Genomic DNA, 26,408 nt, shown 5'->3' with positions numbered 1-26,408 from the left:
CATGAGCAGATTTGCATTGGAATAGTGAGTCCTTGGTACACCTCTTCATTCGTCTGGAACTAGAGTTAAATGAGCTCTAAATCCTAAAAAGGCAATCTTGTCATCTCTTGGGTCTATCTGTATGAAACTTTCTATACACCGTTAGCTATTGAAAGGTATGGTAACGGAGTGCCAAGGTCACTCTGCAATGAAAAACAATCAATTTGAACACAGTGTATGCTGTTATGACTCGTTTTTCCATATTGCCTGTTATTTGGATTCTTCCCTTTGCTTTTTCTCAACATATTATTTTAGGTTTTAAGATTAATACTTAAGTGTAGCAGGATTAACAGAAAAACAAAGAGAGCCTGATACTTCCCCTCTGCCCTCTGTCAGTACTTTTTCTCCTTAAGAATTCTGGTGCCCTGGGAGATTCTGCTTCTGGAGATGCTGCCACATGATAAAGACATCAAGGAAAGTTCTCCTGCCTCTTTTGATCCAGCGTGCACTGAAATCTTGTGCCTGCTCTGTGTTGTCTAACATATCTTACCCATATGCAGGAAGTCATTGTGGGCCGAAAGATATTATTCATGGCGCTTCAAATACGGAGGAGCCTTTTGGGGATAGAGCTTGTTTAAAATGCTAGGTGGATAACCTAAATTATTACTAATAATCTCAGGGAAACAGAAAGTTGGAGTATGTTTTCTCAGATTTTGGCAATTGCTCTGAGAATGCGCCGGAAAATTCCCTGTTAGAGGTGGTAGCCAGACTAGGTTCAGACTCCAGGGATGTATATCATATAGGGGGATTAGGGAGTTAAACCCTTTTACAGTTGCATGCTGTAGGCCTGCAGTCAGCTTAATCTAGTCTGAGGTTGCTCTGCAGACTTCCTCTTTTCAATTCCCCTTCTCTGTACCTGAATTAGGAGTTGTGCAGGTGCTGGGTGAACCACAGCAGGGAACTGATAAGCTGAAAGCTAACTCTTTTCTTTTTTCTCCAGAATACTTCAGTGTACAGCTTAATAAAAAGCCATTTGGGTAGAAGGGAAGAGATGACAATGAGTGGCTGGGCGTCACGGGAGGGAGAAGTTGAATCTGGAGTTTTATGTTCGATCATGTCATTGTGGAGCCATGGTGTGAACATAGAAGGTGAATGGTTGGATATGCTAATGTAGTGGCAGGATATTTAAGGGCTTCAGTAAAGACAACAAAATTTATTAGCAGTAAAAGACATGTGTGTGTTAAGATTATTTCTAATTACAGAGTGCATAAAGAGGTGAGATTTCAAAATTGCTGTTTCTTTTAAACTGGAAACTCCTTTACTGATCACTTGTACGAAAAGAAAAAAAAAGTTCGTTTTCAGCTGGACCTTTCTGAATCACTTTGAAACATGTAAAAAGTGTTCCTGTGCTAATTTTTGTGTTGAATTCTTCATTGTAGAGAATTTGAACAGTGAAGTTCTGATTTACTCCAAGTGATTCTTTCCTGATGAAGATCACAAACTGGTAATCTGTGTGATAGCCTGCAGCAATATTTTTCCTAACTGCATCCCACGGACTAGCTCTTTGCATGGAAGAGTTTTGAGCTATGCTTTGAAGTGGAAATCATAACTATTATGTATCTGTAAACACACTGGAAATGAAGTATGCAGATAAGCATATACTGAGTTTAAACAGACTGTAGTGTGTGTGGTTCAGCTTTGTTAAAACTTTTAAAATGAAACAAATTTTAGTCTCTCCTTTATATGCAGTTGCACAATTACCATGCATGTACTTAACCGGTGTAACAAATGCTACCAAGTTGTTTGTTTGAAGACTTTCTTTTTAAAATATTTAATAGCTGAGTAGCGGTTTTCTTGTTTTACAATTTTATTTCCTGAGGTTCTGCTTAAATCATAATCAACAATTAATTACTAATGTAACCTATCTCACTTTCTCGCTTTTTACACTAGTGTTTTCTAAGGTGGTTTTTTAGTATTATTAAAGAAAGCTCAGATAGCAGTTTGTAACCGTGGACCTGTTTCTTTCCCTAGTAGCTGGAGGACACAGCCATATCTTTTGTATCAAGAAAGTTGTGAAAAGAGCAATACTTTTGTGACTGAGATCTCCTAACAACATATTTTAAAAACTGTTCTAGATCCAAGAATATGTAATGACTGTAGGTATGAGACATGTACAACCTCTTTTGAACTCTGCAGGAATTGCAGATGCATAGCACCTCTATGAACTAGCACCTAATTAAATTGACTTAGTGAAACTTTGATAAGTTTTAGGCATTAAATAAAGGATTTTAAAAAGTTCTTTTTTCCATGAGCAGAAACCTGTGAACAGCAGAGTTGTAGGTGCTTGCATGGCAACTAAAGTTTTATTTGCTTCTGTTTGAAACTCTTTCAAACGATGAGAAAAATTTAAAGAACTGAAGCTACGTCATCTCTTCTCTTTCCTTTGTGGCTTAATTGGGACTTGTTGCTAAAATAAATTGATGTGACCCACATTACAGGATAGGAAAATGGAACAAGGAAAAAATACCTTAAAATTAATGCCAGCATACTATATGCAGAGACGAGGATTTTCAATGTTATGTAATAGAAAGTTTTTTAGAGGTCACCACCAGCAGAATTTGCATGTTCTGGGCTTAAATATTTCTTGTATTTCCTCTCCGCGTTTACCTTTCCTGAACTCTGTCCTGGCTTAAACACAGACAAATATTTAATTAACCTGGTAAATATGTAGGACTATTGGCTACATTAAGTCATTCATATACAAGATAGGTAGATTGTATAATTTTAAATCTTTTTTTCTATATGTTCTATGGGAAAGAGCTGGTTAATCAAAATAGCAGCTATTAAAAATCTTTGTAATCTGCACAATTAAAATCAGAATTAATTTTGTCTCCTCATCGGTGTTATAGCTGATGTAGATATGTTGATCCTGTAGCAGGAAACAAACTAACATTTCTTTATAAGCTTGTAGTCTTAACCTTGAATTTCTTGGCTTGATGTTTAAGACGTCAAAGTTAGAATTTTGGGGGGTGGCTTGAAAGAGAGGAAAGAGTAGAAAGGGTACAAAAACTATGCTTGAGTAAAGTAAGTTTACAAGAGGCAAGTTCTACATTCAATTTTGGACATTAATTCTATTTTGTGTTTGTATACACATAAAAACAAAACTTGAGAAAATGACTAAGGTGTTCATGAAAAATATCAGAATGTAGGAAGGTTTGCTGTTCTGTACAAATCTATTTAGATTAAGCAAATAGAGAACACAAAATATTTTTCTTCTGTCTTTACAGGACTTCATTTTTTTCCTGAAGTGCTAACTCTCTAAGCCTGTTACTGTACTATCTTTAAGTTTGTGGAGAAAAGGTTGTTTTTTTTTTAAAAAAAAAAAAAAGTCACAGAATCACAGAATCACAGAATCACAGAATGTTAGGGATTGGAAGGGACCTCGAAAGATCATCTAGTCCAATCCCCCTGCCGGGGCAGGATTGCCTAGACCATATCACACAGGAACGCGTCCAGGCGGGTTTTGAATGTCTCCAGAGAAGGAGACTCCACAACCTCTCTGGGCAGCCTGTTCCAGTGTTCAGTCACCCTTACAGTAAAGAAGTTTTTCCTCAAATTTAAGTGGAACCTCCTGTGTTCCAGCTTGCACCCATTGCCCCTTGTCCTGTCAAGGGATGTCACTGAGAAGAGCCTGGCTCCATCCTCTTGACACTTGCCCTTTACATATTTATAAACATTAATGAGGTCACCCCTCAGTCTCCTCTTCTCTAAGCTAAAGAGACCCAGCTCCCTCAGCCTCTCCTCATAAGGGAGATGTTCCACTCCCTTAATCATCTTCGTGGCTCTGCGCTGGACTCTCTCTAGCAGTTCCCTGTCCTTCTTGAACTGAGGGGCCCAGAACTGGACACAATACTCCAGATGCGGCCTCACCAGGGCAGAGTAGAGGGGGAGGAGAACCTCTCTCGACCTGCTGACCACACCCCTTCTAATCCACCCCAGGATGCCATTGGCCTTCTTGGCCACAAGGGCACACTGCTGGCTCATGGTCATCCTGTTGTCCACTAGGACCCCCAGGTCCCTTTCCCCTACGCTGGTATCCAACAGCTCTGCCCCCAATTTGTACTGGTACATGGGGTTGTTCTTGCCCAGATGCAGGACTCTACACTTGCCCTTGTTATATTTCATTAAATTTCTCCCCGCCCAACTCTCCAGCCTGTCCAGGTCTCTCTGAATGTCTGCGCAGCCTTCCGTTGTGTCAGCCACTCCTCCCAGTTTTGTGTCATCAGCGAACTTGCTGACAGTGCACTCTAATCCCTCATCCAAGTCATTAATGAATATATTGAATAGAACTGGTCCCAGAACCGACCCTTGCGGAACTCCGCTAGACACAGGCCTCCAACTGGACTCTGTCCCATTGACCACTACTCTCTGGCTTCTTTCCTTCAGCCAGTTTACAATCCACCTCACTACCCGATCATCCAGACCACACTTCCCCAGTTTAGCTGCGAGGATGCTGTGGGAGACTGTGTCAAACGCTTTACTGAAATCGAGATAGACCACATCCACAGCTTTACCATCATCTATCCACCGGGTAACATCCTCATAAAAGGCTATCAAGTTGGTTGAGCAAGACTTCCCGTTGGTGAAGCCATGCTGACTGCCCCTAATGATCCCCGTATCCTTGATGTGCCTAGAGACAGCACCAAGAACAAGTTGCTCCATCACCTTTCCAGGGATGGAGGTGAGGCTGACCGGTCTATAGTTACCCGGGTCCTCCTTCCTGCCCTTTTTGAAGATTGGAGTGACATTCGCTTTCCTCCAGTCCTCAGGCACCTCTCCCGTTGCCCGTGACTTAGCAAAGATGATGGAGAGTGGCCTAGCAATGACTTCCGCCAGCTCCCTCAGCACCCGCGGGTGCATCCCATCAGGGCCCATGGATTTATGGACGTCCAGATTGCTTAATTGGTCCCTGACCCAGCCCTCATCAACCAAGACAGATTCCTCCTCTATCCTGACTTCTTCTGAGGCCGCAGGGGTCCAGGGCTCCTCAGGACAGCCTCCAGCAGTATAGACAGAGGCAAAGAAGGCATTCAGTAACTCCGCCTTTTTTTTATCCTCTGCCTCCAGGACCCCCACCTCATTCATCAGTGGGCCTACATTGCCTCTAGTGTTGGCTTTACCTGCAATGTATTTGAAGAAGCCCTTTCTGTTGTCCTTGACCTCTCTTGCAAAGTTTAATTCCAAGGAGGCCTTAGCTTTCCTAGTTGCCTCCCTACATCCTCTGACAACAGACTTCTATTCCTCCCAAGTGGCCAGCCCCTCCTTCCACGATCTGTACACCTTCTTCTTCCACTTGAGTTTGCCCAGCAGTTCCCTGTTCAACCATGCAGGTCTCCTGGTACCCTTCCTTGACTTCCTACCTGTTGGGATGCTCTGATCTTGAGCTCGGAAGAAGCAGTCCTTGAATGCTAACCAACTATCTTGGGCCCCCTTACCTTCTAGTACCCTGTCCCATGGGATTTCCCCTAGCAATTGCTTGAAAAGGCCAAAGTTGGCCCTCCTGAAGTTCAGGGTTGTGATTCTGCTAGCTATTCTGTTCCTGCCACATGAGATCCTGAACTCTACCATCTCATGGTCGCTACAACCAAGGCTGCCCTCAACCTTCACCTCTTCAACCAGACCCTCCTTGTTAGTGAGGATCAGATCCAGCAGCGCTCCTCTCCTAGTTGGCTCATCCACCATTTGCATCAGAAAGTTATCATCAATGCACTGGAGGAACCTCCTGGACTGAGGATGGCTGGCTGAGTAGGCCTCCCAGCAAATATCAGGGTAGTTGAAATCCCCCACAACAACCAGGCCCTGTAATTGTGAGACTGCTCTCAGCTGCCTGGAGAAGGCCTCATCACCGTCCTCATCCTGATCCGGTGGCCTGTAATAGACACCCACAACAGTATCACCCCTGCCAGCCTGCCCCTTAATTCGCACCCACAAACTCTCAACTCGCTCCTGATCCGCCCCTGGACAGAACTCAATACATTCTAGCTGCTCACTCACATAAAGAGCAACTCCACCACCTCTCCTTAGCGGCCTGTCTTTCCTGAACAGGACATAGCCATCCATGACCACATTCCAGTCATGCGAGGCGTCCCACCAAGTCTCTGTAATTGCCACTAGATCATAGCCCCCCGACCGAACACGGATTTCTAACTCCTCCTGCTTATTCCCCATGCTGCGTGCATTGGTGTACAGGCATTTCAGGGAGCGAGCTGGGCACACCGATTTCATCCCAGATTCACCCCCTGATTTCACCCCAGGGGGATGGGGGGCCTCCTGGTCTACCTCAACACTAGAGCATTGCCCCAGTGGTGCAAGCCCAGCTACCACCCCATCCCCCTTCGAATCTAGTTTAAAGCTCTCCGAATGAGCCCTGCTAATTCCTGTCCCAGAACCCTTTTGCCCCTACGACATAAACCTTTCCCATGTATCACTGTCACGCCTGTTGTCTTATAAAACCAGCCATTATCAAAGAACCCAAAGCCCTGTCTGTAGCACCAGTCTCGTAGCCAGGTGTTAATAGAGAGAATCCTACTATTCCATCCCACGTCATCACCTGAAAATGGAAGGAGGGAGGAGAAAACAACTTGTGCCCCAGACTCTTTCACCAACCGTCCTAGGGCCTTGTAGTCTTTCTTCATCCCCCTCAGACTACGGGATGCAGCTTCTTCCCCACCTGTCTGGAAGATCAGCAGGGGGTAGCAGTCTGTGGCCTTCACCAGGTTGGGGAGTTTCCTGGTGATATCCCTGATTCGGGCTCCAGGCAGGCTGCAGAGCTCCCTGTGATGGGGGTCAGCTCTGCATATTGGGCCCTCAGATCCCTTTAGGAAGGAGTCTCCAACCACTAAAACTCTTCTCTTCTTCCTTGTGGAGGAGGTAGCTATACGCCTGTCAAAAACTATTCAGATAGTATGTGATGGATGCATTAAATACTGCTTTGAATATATTCCTTTTGATAGTATTCATTATAAAACCCTTTCAAGTTGTAAGCAGTGTCGTTATTAGTCATTTAAGCTGTGTGCACATCTGTGTGTTTTTTTTCATTGTAATAAATCCGAATTGAAGAACTATTCATAAAAGTGTTCATCTGAATAATAAAACCCCAAAACATGGCTTGGACAAAGTTTGACTAGCTTTTGAAAGTGATCATCTTCCTAGCACGTTTAGAAAAGAAGCAGGTGCAGATTCAGGATTTTTCTCTTATTAACATATATCTCTGTATTCATTTTTACCTCCTCTGACTTCAGCAGTTATGCTTAGATAAACAGAACTCCAGAGGCAAGTTGTTAACAGCAGCAGCTCTTATGGTGGCGAACAGCTGGTCTCTCCAAACCTCATTGAAAAGTGCGCAGCTAGCACTGCAACTAGAATTCACTCTTGTGCTGTATTTAAAGTGCCTTTGACAAGTCTCACAAAACTGTGCAACCTCCTAGGATAGAATTTTTCATTAAGTTTCTTTCATGTCTTTAATTTGTGACTGTTTTTCTCTTAGAGAAAAAACTTTTCTCTTAGAGAGAAAAACTTATGTTTCTTCAAAAAAAACCAACAAAGCTACTCATTTTTATGATGTTTCTTTTATGAGAAGATTTCTTCTGAAAAAAATTTCTAATTTTTGTTGTGTATGTATGTCTTAGAAGAATCATTTAAATGGAAAGCAATCAGGATTTGTTCACTGTTTATAGTCAGAATAAATGTAACTACATAAGAATAATAATTAAAAAAAAAACCCCTGGGAATGATGCTTGACATCAGTCAGCTAGCTGATAATCTTATTCTTGTTTTGTGTTGGATTTTTTCTGAAGAATAGTTAATTCTCACTTAGTAACAAATCACTTCAGCTTGCAACTAAAAAACTCTTCTAAAATTTGTGGTGCTTCCTGTGAACCAGAGAGGTATCTAAACACTTAAAAGTACTTGGAGCTATAACAGCTTATACTGAGAAATGAGCTGACTTTTTAAAAGTATTGACCGTCTTTAGTATTTTCAGATAACAGAATTGCAGATCTGATTCTGTGTAGAACAGCGCTGGAAAGAGTGGTTTCTTACTTCTGTGCAATACTTTGGTAATTGGAGCTCTCAAGATAGAGGAGAAAAAGATTTAATTCAATTTTCTTCTTGAAGAAGAAAAAGTTTGGTTGACTTTCAGTGTTGCAGCTGCTCTTTATGGAGTATACTTGAACAGGAGTGAGAGTGTATATTTTAAATTCTTGTTGTTGAAACTGTTCCAATCCAATGTGAAACAGAGATTCAGCCTGCGGAGAGTGAGCGTGACGATAGGCCAGTTACGTCTGGAGTCCTCTTTCTTACCTAGAAAGGAGGGGGAAAAAACTGGGCTTTAGTCTCCATGCTGCAGGGCTCCTCTCTTACAAATTGCTGTTGTGGCCAGTTAAGATTTCACTATGCATGAATAAACAGCTTCATCATGAAGGACTAAAATGGCTTTGTTCTTATACCCTTGGGTATACTTAAAAATGTGGTTTAGACCTCTGAAGAAATTCAAACACTGTTCCCCAGTGCAGAGGAGAGAACTGAGTCTCTGATCTTTCACGTCCTGATTAAGTGCTGAATTGCAGGAGATGGTTCAATGGAATCACTTCAGCAATTGAAGGGAGGGGCTTCCTTTCACTAGGGAAGTTCAGCGGGGTGCTTATGAGCCTTGAGATTTTTTATGTATTTTGTGATGCATCTCTTCTTCTTTTTTTCCCCCCTCCAGCTGGCCACCCTCAGCCTCTCCACAATCAGCCTGTTTAGTTGTCGAATCCTGAATTTATGACTTTGCTCTTGTTTTCAGTATTTATGTTGTTCTTTGATTGTTTGTATAGTAGGGTACTTTACTATGAGAAATTTTGTAGGAATTGAAAATTAAGAACCTTAAAGGCTTATGTGAGGATTGACTGTATGTGGAATAAGGAAAAGTTCCTCAAATGCTAAAGTAAAAATGTGTGAAGTGGCAGCAGGAGAGCCAAAATTGCCTTTCATTTGGCTAATTTATTATTTCACCTTTAATTCTGGTCTTTGTGTTTTCTTTGAACTTAACAGCTCTTTCTTTTCCATCCATTTCCCTGTTCCTAACTACTAAGTTTCTGATTTAGTTTATTAAAGCCTTTGATAAGGTGCACAGGTATCTTTATAACCGTGTAGACTGGATTAGATAAAGTGCAGAGCAAAGATCTAGTTTTTAATGAGAATAATAATAAAAAAGCCACTTTTTTTTTTCTTTAGTTTCCATTAAGGTTGCAGTGCTGAAGGAGAATTCTTAGAAACCAAAAGGAAGAATCAATTATGTATCACAAAGAATTTATATTGAATTTATTAAAAGTAAATCTTTACCTTAAACTTTAGATCTTATCTCTAAAGACCCTGCTGTCACGATTGTTTGTCAAACAAACAAAAATTTCTGACTGGATATTTGTGAAAATTTAAGGTTGGAATGTTTTATAAGTGATACCAGAAGCATTTTAGTAAAAATCTCCATTCTATCTGTAAAGTAAACAGAGAGCAAACAGTAGCCCTGTTTCCCTTACAAAATGAAACAGAGTTTATAAAGAAGCTCAGATTTGTCCATTAAAAGTGTATTACTCCACCCTTGGTACACTGAATGAAAATTAAAGATGAAAATATGTTTGACCTCAGGACAGCCCTTGCAGTCATTGTGGTGTGTGGACTTCTCAGAATGGAACAATTCAACACAGATGCTTATTGAGGCTAGATTTTAAAATACATATGATAAAAAGTGTGTGTATGTATATACACACACATATATGATCTGTCTCACAGTAGTAAGTGGCGGGGGAAGCTTGTATTTTAATAGGCAGGGGAAAAATAGCATCAACAGAAAATGCTGTAAACTTCCCTTTAATAGATATTTTACTCAAAATACTTGTTACTGACCCCACCAAAAAAAACTTTGTTTAAAAACTGTTCAAAAAAATTAACTGCAATTTTATTACTGAGAATGGCTTTCAATGGTTGGAAAAGACAATTTGGCAAAAATGTCAAGTGGTAGTAGGCCATGCTCATGTAAGAGAGGTGGTTTTCTGTCTTTGCACTGCTACTTGTTCAGCTCTTTGGGTGGTAGTACAGTTCTTTTGTAACTTATTTTAGTTTTTTACTTCTCTCCGTATTTCTGTTTTATCACTCTGCATTTTGCTTTTAAAATGAGCTTGTTCTAAAGTCTCCGTATGATGCAGCTGATAATTTTTACTTCTGAAATGCTATTTTTAGATATTTATCTGAGGTTAGTGTTTCGTACTCTTTTTCTAATTTCTAGTAACTGCCTGCTGGTGTGCACCCTTCTCTTCATGTGATAATCCATAATTGCTTCTATATTACTTCCTAATGCACCTTCATAGGAAATAATTATGCACGTTACAAAAGCTTAGATTGATGCTTTGAAGCCTGCCTTTAGTTTTGTGTTCATAGTTGACATTTTTTTTTTTCCTCTAAGCTTTTTTGCTTGCACTCTGGTAGTGATCTACAGGTGGAATTAATGCTGCTAGTTTTGATTGTCAATTATGCTTTTCTAAAATTAACTAAAATAGCATGGAGTGCATAGTTGTAGCAAAACTAACTTGAAAATACTTTTTAAATTTGAAACAGTTATACAAGTAAGGTGAATAATAATAATTTTGAGTGTTAGTGAAGGAACTTGTGTTGCTTCAAAAAAGAACCAACAGATAAACCTGTAGTCACAGCATTGGAACACAGTAGAATGAGACTTCACAAGAAGTCTGCTCTGTTGACTTAGCTATCCCAATCTTGAATTGTATTTTAAATATGTATCTATTCAGTTTAATCTTTGTCTTTCACAAAACTAACCAAAATTATGTTGTTTCATGTTTTTAACTATAGCATTCAGAGAGATACATGAGCATACTGTATTTTTCAAGGTGTGCACTAATGTTTGTTGTTCATGGGGTGTATGATCAGTTTTGTGGCCTTTTGGTCCATCTTCCTTCTGATGAGTCTGAAAAGGTTTCTCCATTTTAGCTGTAGCCTCCCCTTTCAGGAAGGAAGATGTTTGTTTCTTGGCAATACATGTTCTTGCAATCAATTGATTTTTAAAGGGCACAAGAGAAGGCTGTGGGTACTTGGTTAAAGGTCAACATATGTGTGTTAGTTCAGATTGGGAGTGTACATTTGAAATCAATTTCTTGAGTGTCTCCCCTCACTTTGCTTTTATTCATTGTGCTGTTGTCCCTGAATATAAGAAATATATATACAAACCTTACTTAGGTTTGAATGAAATGAAATAGAAAGGCATACTGCAACCTCTTATGGGCATTCAGCTAGGTGAGATCTAGTTTGGAGCAATCCCCCCAAAATACGTGGGTTCTCAGCGTCAGTCGTATGCTCTGTGAATTCAGCTGTAGTAAGATCCGGTGCAAACACAGGTGCAGCTGAAGTGAGGTTGCAACAAATTGCCTAATCTAATGCCTGTCAAAACAATATAGGTTTTATATGCAATAGACTACATATAATTGCACATGCAATTATTTACCTTAATAGGCTGTTGATTTCTCTGTATATTTGGTGACTTTCAGTCTTTGTTTAAGTTTTCCTCCTATCTTGCTCTAAATCGCTCATGCATGACATAAGTTGCTGAAATGTGCTAGTCAGGAGGTCTTTCTTAAAGTATATGTTCTGTTTGATGTATTCAAGTGGCTTTAAAAATAGTTAAAATATACCCTGGTTACAGCATCAACTGCCTCTAGTTTCTTTACATCCATTTGAAAAGTCTTAAACTCAGTTGGATGTTATTTCTCACTTTTTTCTCCCTTGAGCTATTGGGAAGTGCATTTGGGAATTAGTGGTGGGATGTTAAAACCACAGGAGATATATCTTGTTTTTCAGAGTAGCCGTAACATTCTACTGTTCAATCCATCTACCTGATGGCGATGTTATTTAAGGAAGGGCAGAGTGCTAGATCCTAAAATTTTTATTAGGGTTGCTGCTAATGCGACATGAGTTTGTTTCTGTCTTCCTCCCACCCAAAAGGAGCTGGCTTTTGTTTGAAATGCAGTGGGAAAAGAATATTTTGCTAAAATTGAAGACGTAAATAAGTTGAATTATTGGTGGGGGTTTTTCCTCCTTTTCTGGTCCTTAAGAAGAAGAGTGTGTTGATCGCTAATCATTTACGTTAGCTTAAATTGTACAGGCAGCATGCGTATTGTCAGAATTTAATGGAGGGGTGAGTGAGATGAGTTAGTGTTCGTCCTTTCTGGAAAGGGAGGGCAACGTATCAAAGTCAACACCTCTGCTACTTTTAACAAACATGCGATAGAAATTTTGCCTGGTTTACCTTTATGGCATGTGGTGTATTGCACTGTAGGGAAACAGGCTTTGCTTTAGCAAAGCTATTGGTAACCCTCTTTTGGGTCTGCCGGAAGCAAATATGAGGTGTACCAGGGGAACAGTTCTGACCTGAAAATTCTTTGGCAAGGATGCGTGTCGTTGTTTTCAAGTAACTCTTTTAGAAGACTCAAAACTACATTTTGGAAATTATCTGTCTTTTATTCTTAAAGTAGCTAGCAAGTTTCAAATGAGCAGTCTCTACAGGATACTCGGGAAGCCTGGTAGAGGAGTGCCAACATGGAGGAAGTTTCTTGGGCGAGGGCCAACTTAACAAATGCAAGCAGGCAAGCTTTGTGTCCAGACTTGTGTTTCAGCTTATGCTGATGGATTTAATGTCCTTAGAGCTCAGGCACTGAGGCATACATTGCAGCAAAAATACTACAGTACAATGTGCTCGGTTTCATTCGCTGATGTGTTTGATGTCGGAGGATTAAGGGGAGGGGAAAGGATCAACTACCCAGGATGCTCTGTTAGGAGGAGTAAGTGAATTTGATTGTCGTCAGAACTAGATTGCCATATGAGTTCTGAAAAGCGTTTGGCTCCTGAGGATAACTGCTCTAAAAATAGATTTGGAGGAGAAGTTTCTCTTGGGTCCAGTTTCAGGTTCCAGCTGAGCTGGCTTTAGGAAACTTGTTTGCTCCTGTTGCAAGACTACAGTGCGGATAAATCATTTCTTATTCTGCCTTCAACATTAATTTTTGGAGATATCGACACACTCGCTCTGTCTGTGGAAATCGAGCACTAATGTTATGGCTGACGACACAGGTATAATCCTAACCTTTTTGTGAACAAATGGAAAATGCATAGTTGCACTTACTGCCTATGTCTGATTTTGTAATTGGCAAAATAACTGGCTTACTGTGATATGTTGGTGTTTTCTAGCCAGTTTGCTGTTCTAGTCTGTGTTACAGGCTGCCTCTGTTCTCTTTGATTAAATGTTCTCTGGAGTAGAGGTATTTCATCAGTTTATGGCAGGTGGTTAATTGTAACTTATTTTTTGCTGGAGTGGAGAACAGATTAACATAAGAGGCATTGTTTTGTCTTCAAATACCTGACTTTAAAGTTATTTTTGGAGTATGTGAAATTACTAGGTGTCTTTAGCGTAAGCTAAAGTAAAAGGAAAAAGGTTTTTGTACATTTTTATCTAGGTGTGACTCTTAATGCGGGGTGGGTGTGGTATAGGACTTTTAAAGGTTTGCTGTTGAGGAATAGAGCACACTTTAAGACTTTCTGATGTCCACATAAAGATGTCTGGTGGTGTAAGCACAGGCTTACCAGATATGGCAAGTGACCTACTTCTGACATGGCTGGCAGCATGTGCAGGGAAAGGGCTTGAATTGAGAATTAACTAGAATGAGCTCTGAGCCAGTGTCAGTCCTTGCAGTGTTTTGTTCTGACCCGATGTGTAGGGTTATCTGTGCAGACCATAGGTAAATTTTATGTTACATAACTTCAATTTGTATTAAAGTTTTGCCTGATCAAGCTGCCGTGGTTGAATTCTCAGCAGATTTTTTCAAGAGCTTGAAAATAATTTTCCTGTAAGATAGGAAGCCACAGCATAAAAATGTATCTTTGTGACTGTTGTGGATGATATTTCTGTAGCAGAATCTGTTTTTGAGAGATTTGCATGAAATAGCCTTTTATCCTGGAAAAAATATGAACCAGCTATGCTTGGTCACTTAAATAATTGCCTTTTTTTTTTTCACTTTCCTGTTCTTCTAATAAGTAAAGCCCCTTTCTTCAGAGGCAACTAGCAGTAAACAATAGGAAACCGTAAGGTAAATGAGTTAAGTGTGAAATACAGTAAGATTCTCTTTCCTATTTGCCTCTTCTAATACCTAGTTTGCTTTACAACATAGTTGTAACCTGGAATGATTTAAAATGTTTTTAGCCTTAAGGTTTCATTTTTAAATATGTACAAAGCTTCCATTGACTGCGTTGGAACACCGGAGTAGCGAAGTTCTGCTGTTATGTAGTGTAAAGTTATCTCGGTTTCTCTCTGAATGTTACTGGACAGCCCATACCAAGGCAACTTTGTGTTTAATATAGAAAAGAAACTAAATAGTTGGTATTTGATCTTTGTACGGAGTAGTCTTAATAAAAGAATAGTTTTTTTCGATAAAATGCTGAGCTGAGTAAGAGCTGATGTGAGTCAGGTGGGTTGTTTTTTTTTATTGGTCTAAATATACTCAGGATATAGCACAATTAATGTAATAAAAGGTTAGTTTATTGCAGCTGTGAACCTGATGGCAAGCAGGGTTTGAAAGTACTTCTATATATGTTACAGAAATAAGTCAGCCACCATCTTTCAGAATTCATCTTTCAAAGATACTCCATTTTATTCTGAAAAACAATCATGTTGATATTTAGCTGTTGAGAGTATTTTTTGGTCTTTTTCTATGATCAGTGTTGATAAATACATCAAACATTACGTGTAGCTAGTGTGATAGTTGACTCCCTACCTTATTATATTATCACGATATTAATGACAAAGTTCCTCAAGTATTTCAAAATATGTTAGAAATAGTTTTACTTCAATAACTAGGACGGAATGTGGCTGAACAGGCAAAGGCTGGTGCTTAGAAGGCAATGAAGTGGAATAGGGCTGGTAGACCTGAAACTGCGAAGAAGTGCCAGCCTTGCAACAGTAGTATCAGGAGGCAGAAAAGCAGACCTTGAGCTTTGGAGAAATGCCACAGGCATCTTTTTGGATGCACATTTATTTACTACATGTATCCGTCTTTCCCTGAAACGATCCTAAAGCAATGAATGGACCAAGCAATTTATGTCTTCTCTAGTGGTGATGCCCATTTGAAACCCCATACCCATATGCTAGGTTGAGGTCTTTCTTTTCCCGGTGGTTTGTTTATAATTACTGTATTTTTTTATATACACTTACTTTCCATATGTGCGGTTATAAATGAAGCTGTGATTTGCATGAAGTCTCTGTGTCATCCTTTTACTTGTATGTTTCATGGGACTGGAACTGTAAAGGTATTCAGCACATAGTGAATCTCTGCTTGATTCGAAGCAACAGGGAAGATATTTTTGGTTCGTAGAGTGTCTGAACTTGGAGTCTTACCCTTACTATGGTTTAGATTTTAGAGACTTCTTCGGCTATTTGAATTTTCACGTTGATTCCGTGAGCTAATTAAACTAATCTTTGAAACTTGCATCAGAAGAAACGCTTTTTCCATGCTGGTTCTGCTGATCATATTGCCCTCTGGTGGCAGTTTGAGAACTGCTGGCACAAATGCAAAGCATCTCAAAAATGTTAAGCTCTGTATAAATATACACTGAAGGGGAGGAAGGGGGAATTTCCAACTAAGTTGTTAAGACAAATTACATGTGAGTTTTTGGTGTTTGGTTGGTTATACGGCTTTTACTTCAATAATCATCCAGATTCCCACTGTAATTCACAGTGATATGAAAAGCAAGTAAAAGTGAAGTTTAAAAAAAAAAGTGTCACTCAAATGTCTTGTATTCTGTGTAGTCATAAGAAACAAGATTTATAATTATATCCTCAATCATAATTTTTCTGATTCTTGTACAAATCCATTTTTCCTACTTGTTTGCCTTATTTTAACAGAGACTAAGCATGGAAGCAAGAATGGAAAGAAAGAAGGCCTCTCTGGAAGCTCATTTTTCACCTGGTTTATGGTAATTGCTTTGCTGGGAGTTTGGACATCAGTAGCAGTTGTCTGGTTTGAACTCGTAGATTATGAAGAAGTTCTAGGTAAGAATTTTAAACCTTAAGAAGCTTCATTAAATGGAAGCCATTTTAAGTTTCTAGATAGCTGAATTGACTACTGCGGTGTTTGCGAGTGACCTCCGTGATAAGAGCAGGCAATATAGTTCAAAAAGTACGTTTTAATGCTGAACTCTATTGTCATGTTAAAACGTGATTCTCATAAGATTGAAAAAGGTTATTAACATACTGCATTTATTAAAGAATTGAAGAAATCTCCAAGGACAGATCTGGATCTCTTTGTAACATGTGTACTGTAGTCCATTTGAAATGTCAGCTAAATATGCAGTTTCAGCTCTCAGAAATTTTCAGCAGTGGTTGAAAATGGGCAGCTAATGTTACCACTCCTCTGATGGACTGTGTTGCCTGTAGAGTCAGGAGAACTGATCAGTCATCCTCTTGTGAATGAGCTGTTGAATGACCTCAGTTTTAAGCTTATAACGGTTGTAATTATATCTCAATATGACAATGTTAAGATAGTATTGTTAATATAATATCTAAGGGTGAAAATGAATGTCTCAAATTTCAAGATATATGTCCATAGGTAGAGCTATTGTCCCTGATGGTGTAGGATTCAACATGCACTTTTGCAACTGCTGGTTATATAAGCTTTACAAGTCTGTTGGTACATGCTTTTTTAATCTGGACTGATGTTAACAGAAGCTTCTGATCTGAAACTTGGTTGGGTCTAGTGATGCAAATAATGGTTTCTATATTTTTACCATGCATGCAGCCAAAGCAAAGGATTTCCGTTATAACTTGTCAGAGGTCCTACAAGGTAGGATATTAGAGAAATAAGCTTGCTTTACAGTCCCTTGGCAAAAAATTTTGGTTTACTTTTTTACATTTTTAATTTTTTAGAGAATTACTATTCTTCTACAATGACATGAAACTCAGTCATTTCTCATCTGTCTCATTCTTCATGGTTTTGAAGATGATACAATTCTTATTTTTAGACAATTACATTTACTCCGCCAGTAAGTTGTGTTTAACCATAAACTGATAAATATCCTTTCCAATTGATTGCTTCCGTACAATGGTGATGGCCTTATTTTTGTCTATTCTAGACCCAAGTCTGAATTTTTTCTTCCATAAAACTGTTTTCTAATTTTCTAAATACCATATTAAGAACTTTATTTCATTTATTTTAATGGCAGTGAAGTTCTGCTTCCATTTAGAGGATGACAAGTATAATAATAAACGGGCAAACTGTAAGGACTTAGAGTTCTTCCGCAAACAGTGTGCAGAGTTTCAGTCCTATTAGAAGTTATGTCTGAATTTTGTCAAAATTAATTAGATAGCACTCTACTCACTTGGTGATCCCAGGACACTTCTAATCCTAAATACCACGATTCTATGCTAAAAAATATTTTTGAATAGAAACTAGATTCTACTTATACTTAGGGCTGGTAGAGCTGCAGTTTCACAAATAAAAGTGAGAAGTCTGATATATGTCACCTATAAAAGGATGGACAACTTTTTTGTCTGTGGTTAATGTTATACAGTTGTTGATAAAGTTATGAATGTTTTTCCTTTGTCCAAGAAGTAGGTTGCTTACTTTCCATTAACTTGGCACTAAAAATTATATACCTATCTTTTTTTTTCTGAGAATTTAGAATGGCAAAAAGCATATAATCAGGAAGCAAATGGTGATTATTTGATTAATTCTTGTTTTATTATTTCTTTTCCCTCAAACATGATGAATGTTCCTTCTGAACTTAAATTTTATGCTGAGCGAAGCATGTTCATATGAAGCGCATCACTTAATTACAGATTTGTTTTAAATCTGCAATCACAGAAATAATGTGTGGAAAAAAGACTAACTTGTGTTCAGTCTAAAGTCTAGGAAATGCAGAAAATAACTTAAAATATTTATGATATTTTCCAGCGAATTTTAGATGTGGTTAAGAAGAATATGGCTAAATCGTTAAAAAAAGTATGGTAATAACCTACCATTGACAGTCAACCATTGCACATTGAAAACGCTGTGCTGGAAACAAACTGCTGAATCCCTAATTCTCTCTTCTTCCTCTCTGCGTTTCCAGGGAAGCTTGGGATATATGATGCTGATGGAGATGGAGATTTTGATGTGGAAGATGCTAAAGTATTGCTAGGCAAGTACAAACACAGGTGGAATAATCTATATAATTCAGTTGTCATATTCATGTTTGGTTTTTGTTTAATGTCAAAATAATATTTCTGTTTTTTCCTAATTGGAGGACTTAAATTGATTTAATTGTGGTGGGGTTTTTCTTAATGCAAGTTGTAGGATTGTCTCTGCAACTTCTTGTAGCAAGTTGTGTTCTTTTTCTCCTAATATAGCAATGTAAGTGGAAAGCGTTTACTTACAGGATGATTTTGAACTTAAGTGGTTGATGCTGCTGTATCAACTGTTGAAAGGTGGTTGTGATTGTTAATAAACTTATCAGATGCAGGGCTTAAGATACTTCAAGAGTTAAAACATCGTTTGTGTTAGCACATTAAGCCAGGTCCATTTTAAAATTAGTTCCAACAGGCCTTTGTACTTCTTAGATGACTATTTGTTTAGCATATTTTTGTACTGTCTTTCCTTTATTCTGCGTTCTCCACAAGTCTGTTCATTTTCTTTGCCCTTCAGAAATCCTACATGACATGGATTTTTCTTCTTTGACATCGAAACACTGGTTTTAGGCTTCTGTTCCCTGTAGTTTGGGAGAACGTCTTTCTGTCACTATGTATCTTCAAAGAGAAATTTCAATCACTAGACATGCTTTGTGATATTGCCATTCTACCTACTTCTTCTAGCAGTTAAAGCAGTGCCATCTTCAGCTTCACAATCAAACATTGGATAGATACTTGCATACCTAATGTTAGAAAGTTTACTTTTCTTTAATTGATTTGTTTGAACGTAAACGTATTCTGAGCACACAAACCTAGCAAGTTAAACAAATAAACAAAGCAACAAAAAACCCCAGCAGAGTAAATAATAGCTTGAGCAGAAGGCAAAATGGAATGTCTCAAACTAGTCAAAGTTATGAACAGTATATTAGGATGTTATGGCTTGCTATTTGAAACTCGTACTCCATAAAAATCAGTTTATCATCTGTTTATTTTTCCCCACTTACGTTCGCAGAAATAAGCGAGTCTTTTTGAGGGGTTCATTTGTTTAATCCCTTCATGGTTAAAGAAAACCCATGCAGTCAAAATTACTGAACGGGTTTGCAGTGGTGTGAATGTGAGAGGCACTCCAAAGAATCCCCGGTGCTCTGAATGACTTCAGAGCTACAAATCGTGCGTTAATTATAAATGGTGAATAAGATAACACTTTGTATAGCTATAATCCTAATCTTTCTCCATCTATTATGTAGTGTATAGAAAGTGGATATCAGTCTCCTGTGGGTCATATTAGTTGGGTTCAGATTGCCAAGGTGGGAGCCAGAAACATGCTGCTGCTTTGTTACATCTCTTGTTTTATGCAACTTGATATAGTTGGGAATTCTGCCAGTACATGACAGTGTTTCTATTATAAGCTTGTCTTATCACGCATTTAAACCTTATACTTCAAATGTGACATTAAAAGGTCACAGATCAAAAGGTTTTTTTTTTTTGTTATTTTTGAATACTTACTTAGAAATATGGTTTAATCTTATTTAATAATATTTTCTTTAGTACCAAGGAAATGGTAAATTTTGAAGAGTTACACGACAGTGATAAAAATATATTTTTTCCAATGACTAGCATATAATATTATTAACTGAAGTTCCCAGTAAATTATTGTGCTTGTTTGTATTTAATATGAACTGAAAAATGAACACCACTATGCAGACTAAAGTTATTTCATTGTTGCAGAAACTGCAAGACTAGATTTCCTCTTGAGGAATTTATCTCCCAGAATTAAGTCTTTGTAGTAAAGAAAACCATATAGTAATCCTATATTCAACTGCATTAGGGTAATTTTCTAAATATTGAATGCATAGCTCCTTTTATATTTTATTTGTGAGCATTTTGTTAGTACATACGCTGTGTTTGAAGACTTGTTACTTTCTGGGATTTTTCTCTGGGTCAGACTACCATAACAGCAAGTGGTTTCTCTGCTAATTTAATATTGACTTAAAAAGGAGATACTACTGTTTGATCTTTAACGCTAGGAAGTCATATGCTTTTTCTTTTCTGTTCTTTAGCTATTACTAAACTACTGTATGTTGAAATTGTGGCATATACAGTGGTTTAACGTTGTCCACTTCCATAATCTTTAGGTTTTGCTACACATTTAAAGATTTAATTTGCATATTAATGATAAATATATTTTAAAGTTAATTTAATTTTAACAAATACTTCTACCAGTGTGAGTTTATTTTATATTTCAAAGAACGGCTTAGTAGCTGATAACTTAGTAATTTTCTGTACTACTTGGGCACACCTAAATAGACGAATTAAAATTTATTATTTTATTTTCTGTATATATAAGGTATGATAGGGTCAGTCCTTTTTATTTGTTGAAATCAAAGGAGGTTTGATGACTAAGCTCTCTCGAGTTATTTGTGTAATTTTAAAAACAATGTGCAAGAAGTGTGTTCTTCCCCTCTTCCCCCAAGTGAGAGAGAGGGGAAAAAAAAAACCCACCTAAAACTCAGGCAGCCAACCAACCCCAAATATTTGTTGAGTTAATTTTGTATCCGTTTATGAAAAAATTAGGGTGGAAGTGCAAACTTGTTGGAACTAGTCTGCAGTTACCTTTCAGATTCTTTCTTTTTCACAGGTATTTGTGAGGTTCCATTTACTTGACTTCCTTTTGGTAATGGGAAGAGAGGCTTAATCTGCTCCTTTGAGGTCTGCCGTTACCAGTAATTGTCTTCCCACTTTTTGTCCACTTCACTCTGATCGTTCTTTGAAGGAAGTTATTCTTCTCAGGAGGAGTGTTATACCTCTGTACTTACTTTAGCTCAGTACAGAGAAACAGTGGCTTTAGTAGTATTACAGAAAAATGCATGTATAGGGAGTACCAATGTCTGTTGTAATAGAATGTTTGGAGCTGAGCCATTTTTTATACCTCAGTCCTTGTTAACAAGCAACAATATCCTCAGAAATTCTACTTAAATGGCTGCAGTAGTTAGTACAGTTTTGGAACTGCAGCTACAGAAGGTCATCAATATACTGTTCTTGTGCATTTAGTTCATAGTAGTCCAGTTATGCAGAAAATGGAAAAAAAAAATCTAGTGTATCATAGAATCATAGAATGGTTTGTGTTGGAAGGGGCCTTAAAGATCATCTACTTTCGACCCCCCTGCCATTTGTAGGAACACCTTTCCACTAGACCAGGTTGCTCAAAGCCCCATCCAATCTGTCCTTGAACAGTTCCAGGGAGGGGCATCCGCAGCTTCTCTGGGCAACCTGTTCCAGTGTCTCACCACCCTCACAGGAAAGAATTTCTTCCTAAGATCTAACCTAAATCTACCCTCTTTCAGTTTAAAACCGTTACCCCTTGTCCTATCACTACATGCCCTTGTCAAAAGACCCTCTCCCGCTTTCCTGTAGGCCCCCTTCAGGTACTGGAAGGCTGCTCTAAGGTGTCCCTGGAGCCTTCTCTTCTCCAGGCAAAGAGTAGTAAACAGTACAACCCAAACTTCTGTAAGCCAAGTCTTTTTCCCCTGGTTCACCTATAGCAGAAAAAGATGTTTGCAAGTAGTCGTACAAAAATTGGACATTCAGAAAATCTGTGGAGAGATAATAGGAGTTAAATGAATGCTTTTGTACAGTTCAGCTATTTAGGATGAGTTTCATACTCTTCTCTATTTTTCTTATGTTCTACTGTAGCACCTTCAAATATCAAAGGCTTGCATATGCTTATTCTTGTAAAAGAGATGTTTGCAGGAGAAGAAAGGCTTTGTCTTTGTCCTGGTTTGGCCTAAACTGAAAGTAAAAATCACTGACAGGAAAATTGGCCTGGTTTAGGCCAAACCAGGACAGTCTTGTTAAATGAATGTAGGCAGCTCCTCTGCCCCATTGGTTGTGGTAACACTGTTGAATAGATAAAGATTTTAACTCCCTCAATCGCTGATTGGTTTAAATTATAATTTTTAGACCTCTCTTGAAATAAAGTAGTTATTTCCTGTGAGTCACCAGTTTAGCATGGTATGGCTGCCTTATTGGGCAGTTCCATTTTTGTCACCATTTTCAGGCACTTCTTACCATGCCTATGTGTGCTTATCAGTGCATGAGTTTTACTTTGAAAAGCAGTTCTTCTAGATTATGGGGATGAATGAAGACCAAAAATAGTTTGAGGATTAATTAGTGTTTTTTTTTTTATTTTAACTCTTTGTAAGAAAGAAAAAAGATAAATATATGAAATAATGTTTTACTTTCTGTAACTCAGGCTGAAGTGTCTTTTTTTTGTTTTGGTTTGTTTTTTTTTACGCTAGATTCAAAGGCCATTTCATTAATCTTGGATAGTTTTCGCAAAGAATTGTAAAGAAAGGGTTTGGGGTTTTGTTGTTTGGTAGTTTTTATGGTAAAGACTGTAAGATGTATTCTTCCAGTTTCTATGGTTCCCTTTGGTGTCCTACTCTTTTCAAAGAAAATACGCTGCTGTACTCCATGTTATATTTTATAAAGATAATTGCCCAAGGGTCTTATTCTTGACTTAGTGCAAGAACAGGGGCATCTATATGGTTCTTCGTGTGCTTACAGAAATGCTGTCTAAAGCCTGGGGTCTTTTGTGAATGGTGTTTTAATTTTTGCAGTGGTTTTTTTTTAATTGCTAGATTCTGACATAATAGAATGATACAAATATTTATAATTCTGTGTTTATAACTTAGAATTTTTTTAATTAGATTCAGATTTCCATTCTTAAATTGAGATTTCGTTCTTCAGTAAATATACTTGCTTTGGTTTATGTCTTTACATCTTTCTTGGTCCAAATTTTGAAAACAAATTAGAATGTTGACTAACTACCATGCATAAAGTTAAGTCTATAAAATTTAATTTTTATAGAACTAAGCCATGGAAGAAGTTGGAGAGGGATATTTGTAATACCTTGATTGCCTCCTGGATTCAATCTGTCATTTGTAAACCTTTGGGCTGTCCAGTGAAAAATTAAAGAGAATGGCTGGTCACTCAAGTAGAGGTTCTGGACATCCAGGTACAAGGATGTGGAATATCATGGACTTGGAAGTTTCCTCAGAATTATCATTGATACTTTCACTGTGCTGTAAGAAAAACATGTTGAAATGTGTTAAATGTCTCTGCCATGAACTCCTCTATCTTGAATGTTTCATTAACCTGCACCTAATATTGCTTTGTAGTCTGCATGTGCAATATGTTCACTTAATTTTGTGTCTCAACAATCTGTCTTCACCCTCAGCCACTTTTCTGCTTGTCCTTCCAACACAAATGAAGGTTTGTTCTGGTTAGAAGTGGGGGAAATTCCTCCCTCTCCCGCTTTAAAGCTTACCAATAATTGACATTTGTCATTGCTTGGTCATTCTGTTGTACTTTTTCCAGAATGGAAAAGTTGAAATGTTACCTAGTAATAACGGTAGAACAGTGGATTTTAATGCAAAAAAAAAAAAAAAAAAAGAACAGGAGGAAAAAGAAGAGAGCATTAATCATGGCTTATTTGTATTTTGCGGAGACCAGTTACATCAGTGGGTCTTGTAACCCAAGACAGCAACTCCTGGTATCAGAGTTTAGAAGTGATGAGCTCGCTCTTTGCTGCTCTGGCCATCTCTACTTCAGCTGTCTTTAGCCTGCTTTAGATTTTCTATGTAACAATACATCCACCCTTCATGTTGGCTACCTATTCTTTTTTATCTAGTGTTCTGTGTATCGTCATGTTTGGAATTAATTCCTTAGGATCCAGTATGACATGTAGAGTACATATCACAGAAAAAAAGATTGAGAAGCCTGTTAAAAAACCCAAACAAGCAAACAAACTTCAAAACAACCTCCCAGCAATTAGAGTCCTCACTTCTAAGCAAAATCAAAATTCTGCATGGTAGGATAAATGTTATGTTTAACAGTATGTCTGTGACAAGTTTGTTTAAATACTGTTTGCTTTTAAATGTTATTCTCAGCTATCAATTTCAAGCTCTCAAATTTGAACATGATGGTTTAAAAAAAAAAAACACAAAAAAACCAAAAGACAAATTGGATTATTTTTAGTGGAAGATTACTGTTAGACAACTGTCTAAAGGTAAATGCTGCAGCAAGAAAACTGAATATAAATGGATTTGGTTTTAAGGACTAGGAAGACAGGAAAGCAAAGCTCCTGCCTTTTTTTTAAGTTTTCGGCATAATATTGTGCATGTTTATTGTCCAAATTATAGTCTGTACTTTGAAAGATTCAACTTTCTTAACATCTTTCTATTTCCTAATTAGCATTCCTGTAAAGACTGCTGTCTGTGACATGTCTTTCACAGATCCTCCTTTTACAGTTTCCTCTTTCCACCTAACTGCTGTCTCTTTTTTTCCCCTTCCCTCTCTCTCTCTTTCCTCTATTCTTGTGTAGGCCTGACCAAAGATGGCAGTAATGAAAATATTGATTCCCTTGAGGAAGTCCTTAATATTTTAGCAGAGGAAAGCTCTGATTGGTTTTATGGCTTTCTCTCATTTCTCTATGATGTATTGACTCCTTTTGAAATACTAGAAGAAGAAGAGAGCGAAGCTGCAGATGATGTTGATGGTACGTCACAGAATGAAGGGGTTCAGGGAAAAAAGACTTGTGTTATTTTGGATTTACAGAACCAGTGACTGAGAGACTAATTTGATTGGCTTTCAAAAATGTCCATGAAATCATCAGTCTTAATATAACAGGAATTTATGGCATTGAGGGGAAACTCCCAAATGGACACTATATAAAGTCAGCCATGCAATGTAGTTTCACTAGTTGAAAGCCTTTCAATGACTTTTCCATTTTTGTGGCAGGATGACAAATACTACACAGTTGTGTAAATATGTAGAATAAAATGTGTATCTGCGGTTGTGTAGTTGGTTTCTGTGTGTGCTTCAATTTGTGCATTTTGTGCACAAAACTTACAAAGCTAAGTGTAATAACCTATACTGTTAACACTGTAACATTTGTCTTTCTAGCAAACATTAACCGAAGCGTTCTGTAACAGCTTTGATTGTAAACTATTCTAGCATGACTACATTATGTAAATGCATACTTATATGTTAATCCTTAATACAGACATGACAATGATAATTCTCTTGTGAAGTATAATTTTAATAAATAATTTATTTTGTGATTCGCTGACTTTTCAGATAGATTCTTTTTACCTGTTCGAATAAAAGCACTTAATTTAAAAGTGCTTGAAAATTTTACAGGAACATTTATTTCTAAGTTAGCTAACATCTGTTGTATTCAGAAGATACGATGTCATTATATGGTTTATTCCCACTGATTTGTCTGTTTTCAAACTAAGTTTTCAGTCATTTTTTTAATATAACAATTGCACCACAAGGGCTGGTCTAAATTTGTTTTGAGTTTTTTTAAGGTGGGCCTTTTATGGAAGTGGGAAGCTGTGATTATGTATTTCTAATGTAATACCGAATATATTAAAGACTAATTGGAAATTAGAATTTAATGTCTTCTATTCCTTGCTAAATTCAAGAACTTAATGCAGTTTTGCAAATTTTAATCCTTTTTCTGTGAAACTGTTTTATGACAGTTGTTCCAAAAACATTTTTCATTTACATGAATTCTGTGTGCTATCATAAAGTTATCGGTATAGAAAGGGTAGTTTATAATTGTGTCCTGCACTTTGTATAAGGTACTAAAAGCTGAAACAGAGATGTCATTTTAATACATGAATAGTGTAATCAATCAGATTACTATTAAAATTAGATGTAATTGTGTATTGTGATGCCTGCTATGCTTAAGTTTGTATCTGTTTCCTATATAAAGTTTATACTCAAGTTTTAACACCAATGGATGCAGGCTGAAATTTTAACCTGTTTCTAAATTAAATAATTTTTCACTTGCTTTGGCATGGCAATTTTAAAGCAATTTAACATGCTTGTTTCAAAAAAAATTTCATTAAATCATCCAACTCGGGGTTTTACTCAATATTTAAAAAGTAATAAAAAAGAAAAAGTGTTAGTGTTAAGCAAGCGAAGTGTAAAAAAAAAAAAAAAGTTGTGATATTTTAATACTGCTGCTGAAGATTTACAAATGAAATAGATCCACAGAAACGCTTTCTTCCAAATATTTGAGGATTAGAATATAAGAAAGTTAATAACATGTACATTTAATGTTTTTTAGGATGATATGTATAAACCATAAGATAAAGAAAAG

At 37.6% G+C, this 26,408-nt stretch overlaps 1 protein-coding gene across 8 annotated transcripts in view; it reads left to right on the top strand.

The window, feature by feature from the left end:
* ASPH (aspartate beta-hydroxylase) overlaps positions 1-26,408 on the top strand; it is a 135,021-nt gene that overhangs the window by 4,651 nt on the left and 103,962 nt on the right. For 6 of the 8 annotated variants that reach the window (XM_068395685.1, XM_068395684.1, XM_068395683.1 and 3 more), the window contains exons 2-3: positions 15,977-16,123; positions 18,181-18,249. In XM_068395685.1, the coding sequence (XP_068251786.1) occupies positions 15,977-16,123; positions 18,181-18,249 (216 nt within the window). Of the gene's footprint in view, positions 1-1,418; positions 1,484-12,890; positions 13,153-15,976; positions 16,124-18,180; positions 18,250-26,408 lie in introns of those variants that run through there. The other 2 variants (XM_068395690.1, XM_068395686.1) reach the window with 2 other exon arrangements.

This window comes from Nyctibius grandis, chromosome 3 (genome assembly GCF_013368605.1).
Source record: "Nyctibius grandis isolate bNycGra1 chromosome 3, bNycGra1.pri, whole genome shotgun sequence".
Lineage (NCBI taxonomy): Eukaryota > Metazoa > Chordata > Aves > Nyctibiiformes > Nyctibiidae > Nyctibius > Nyctibius grandis.
The sequence above is the reverse complement of the archived record's forward strand: the minus strand, read 5'-3'. Positions and strand labels throughout refer to the sequence as shown.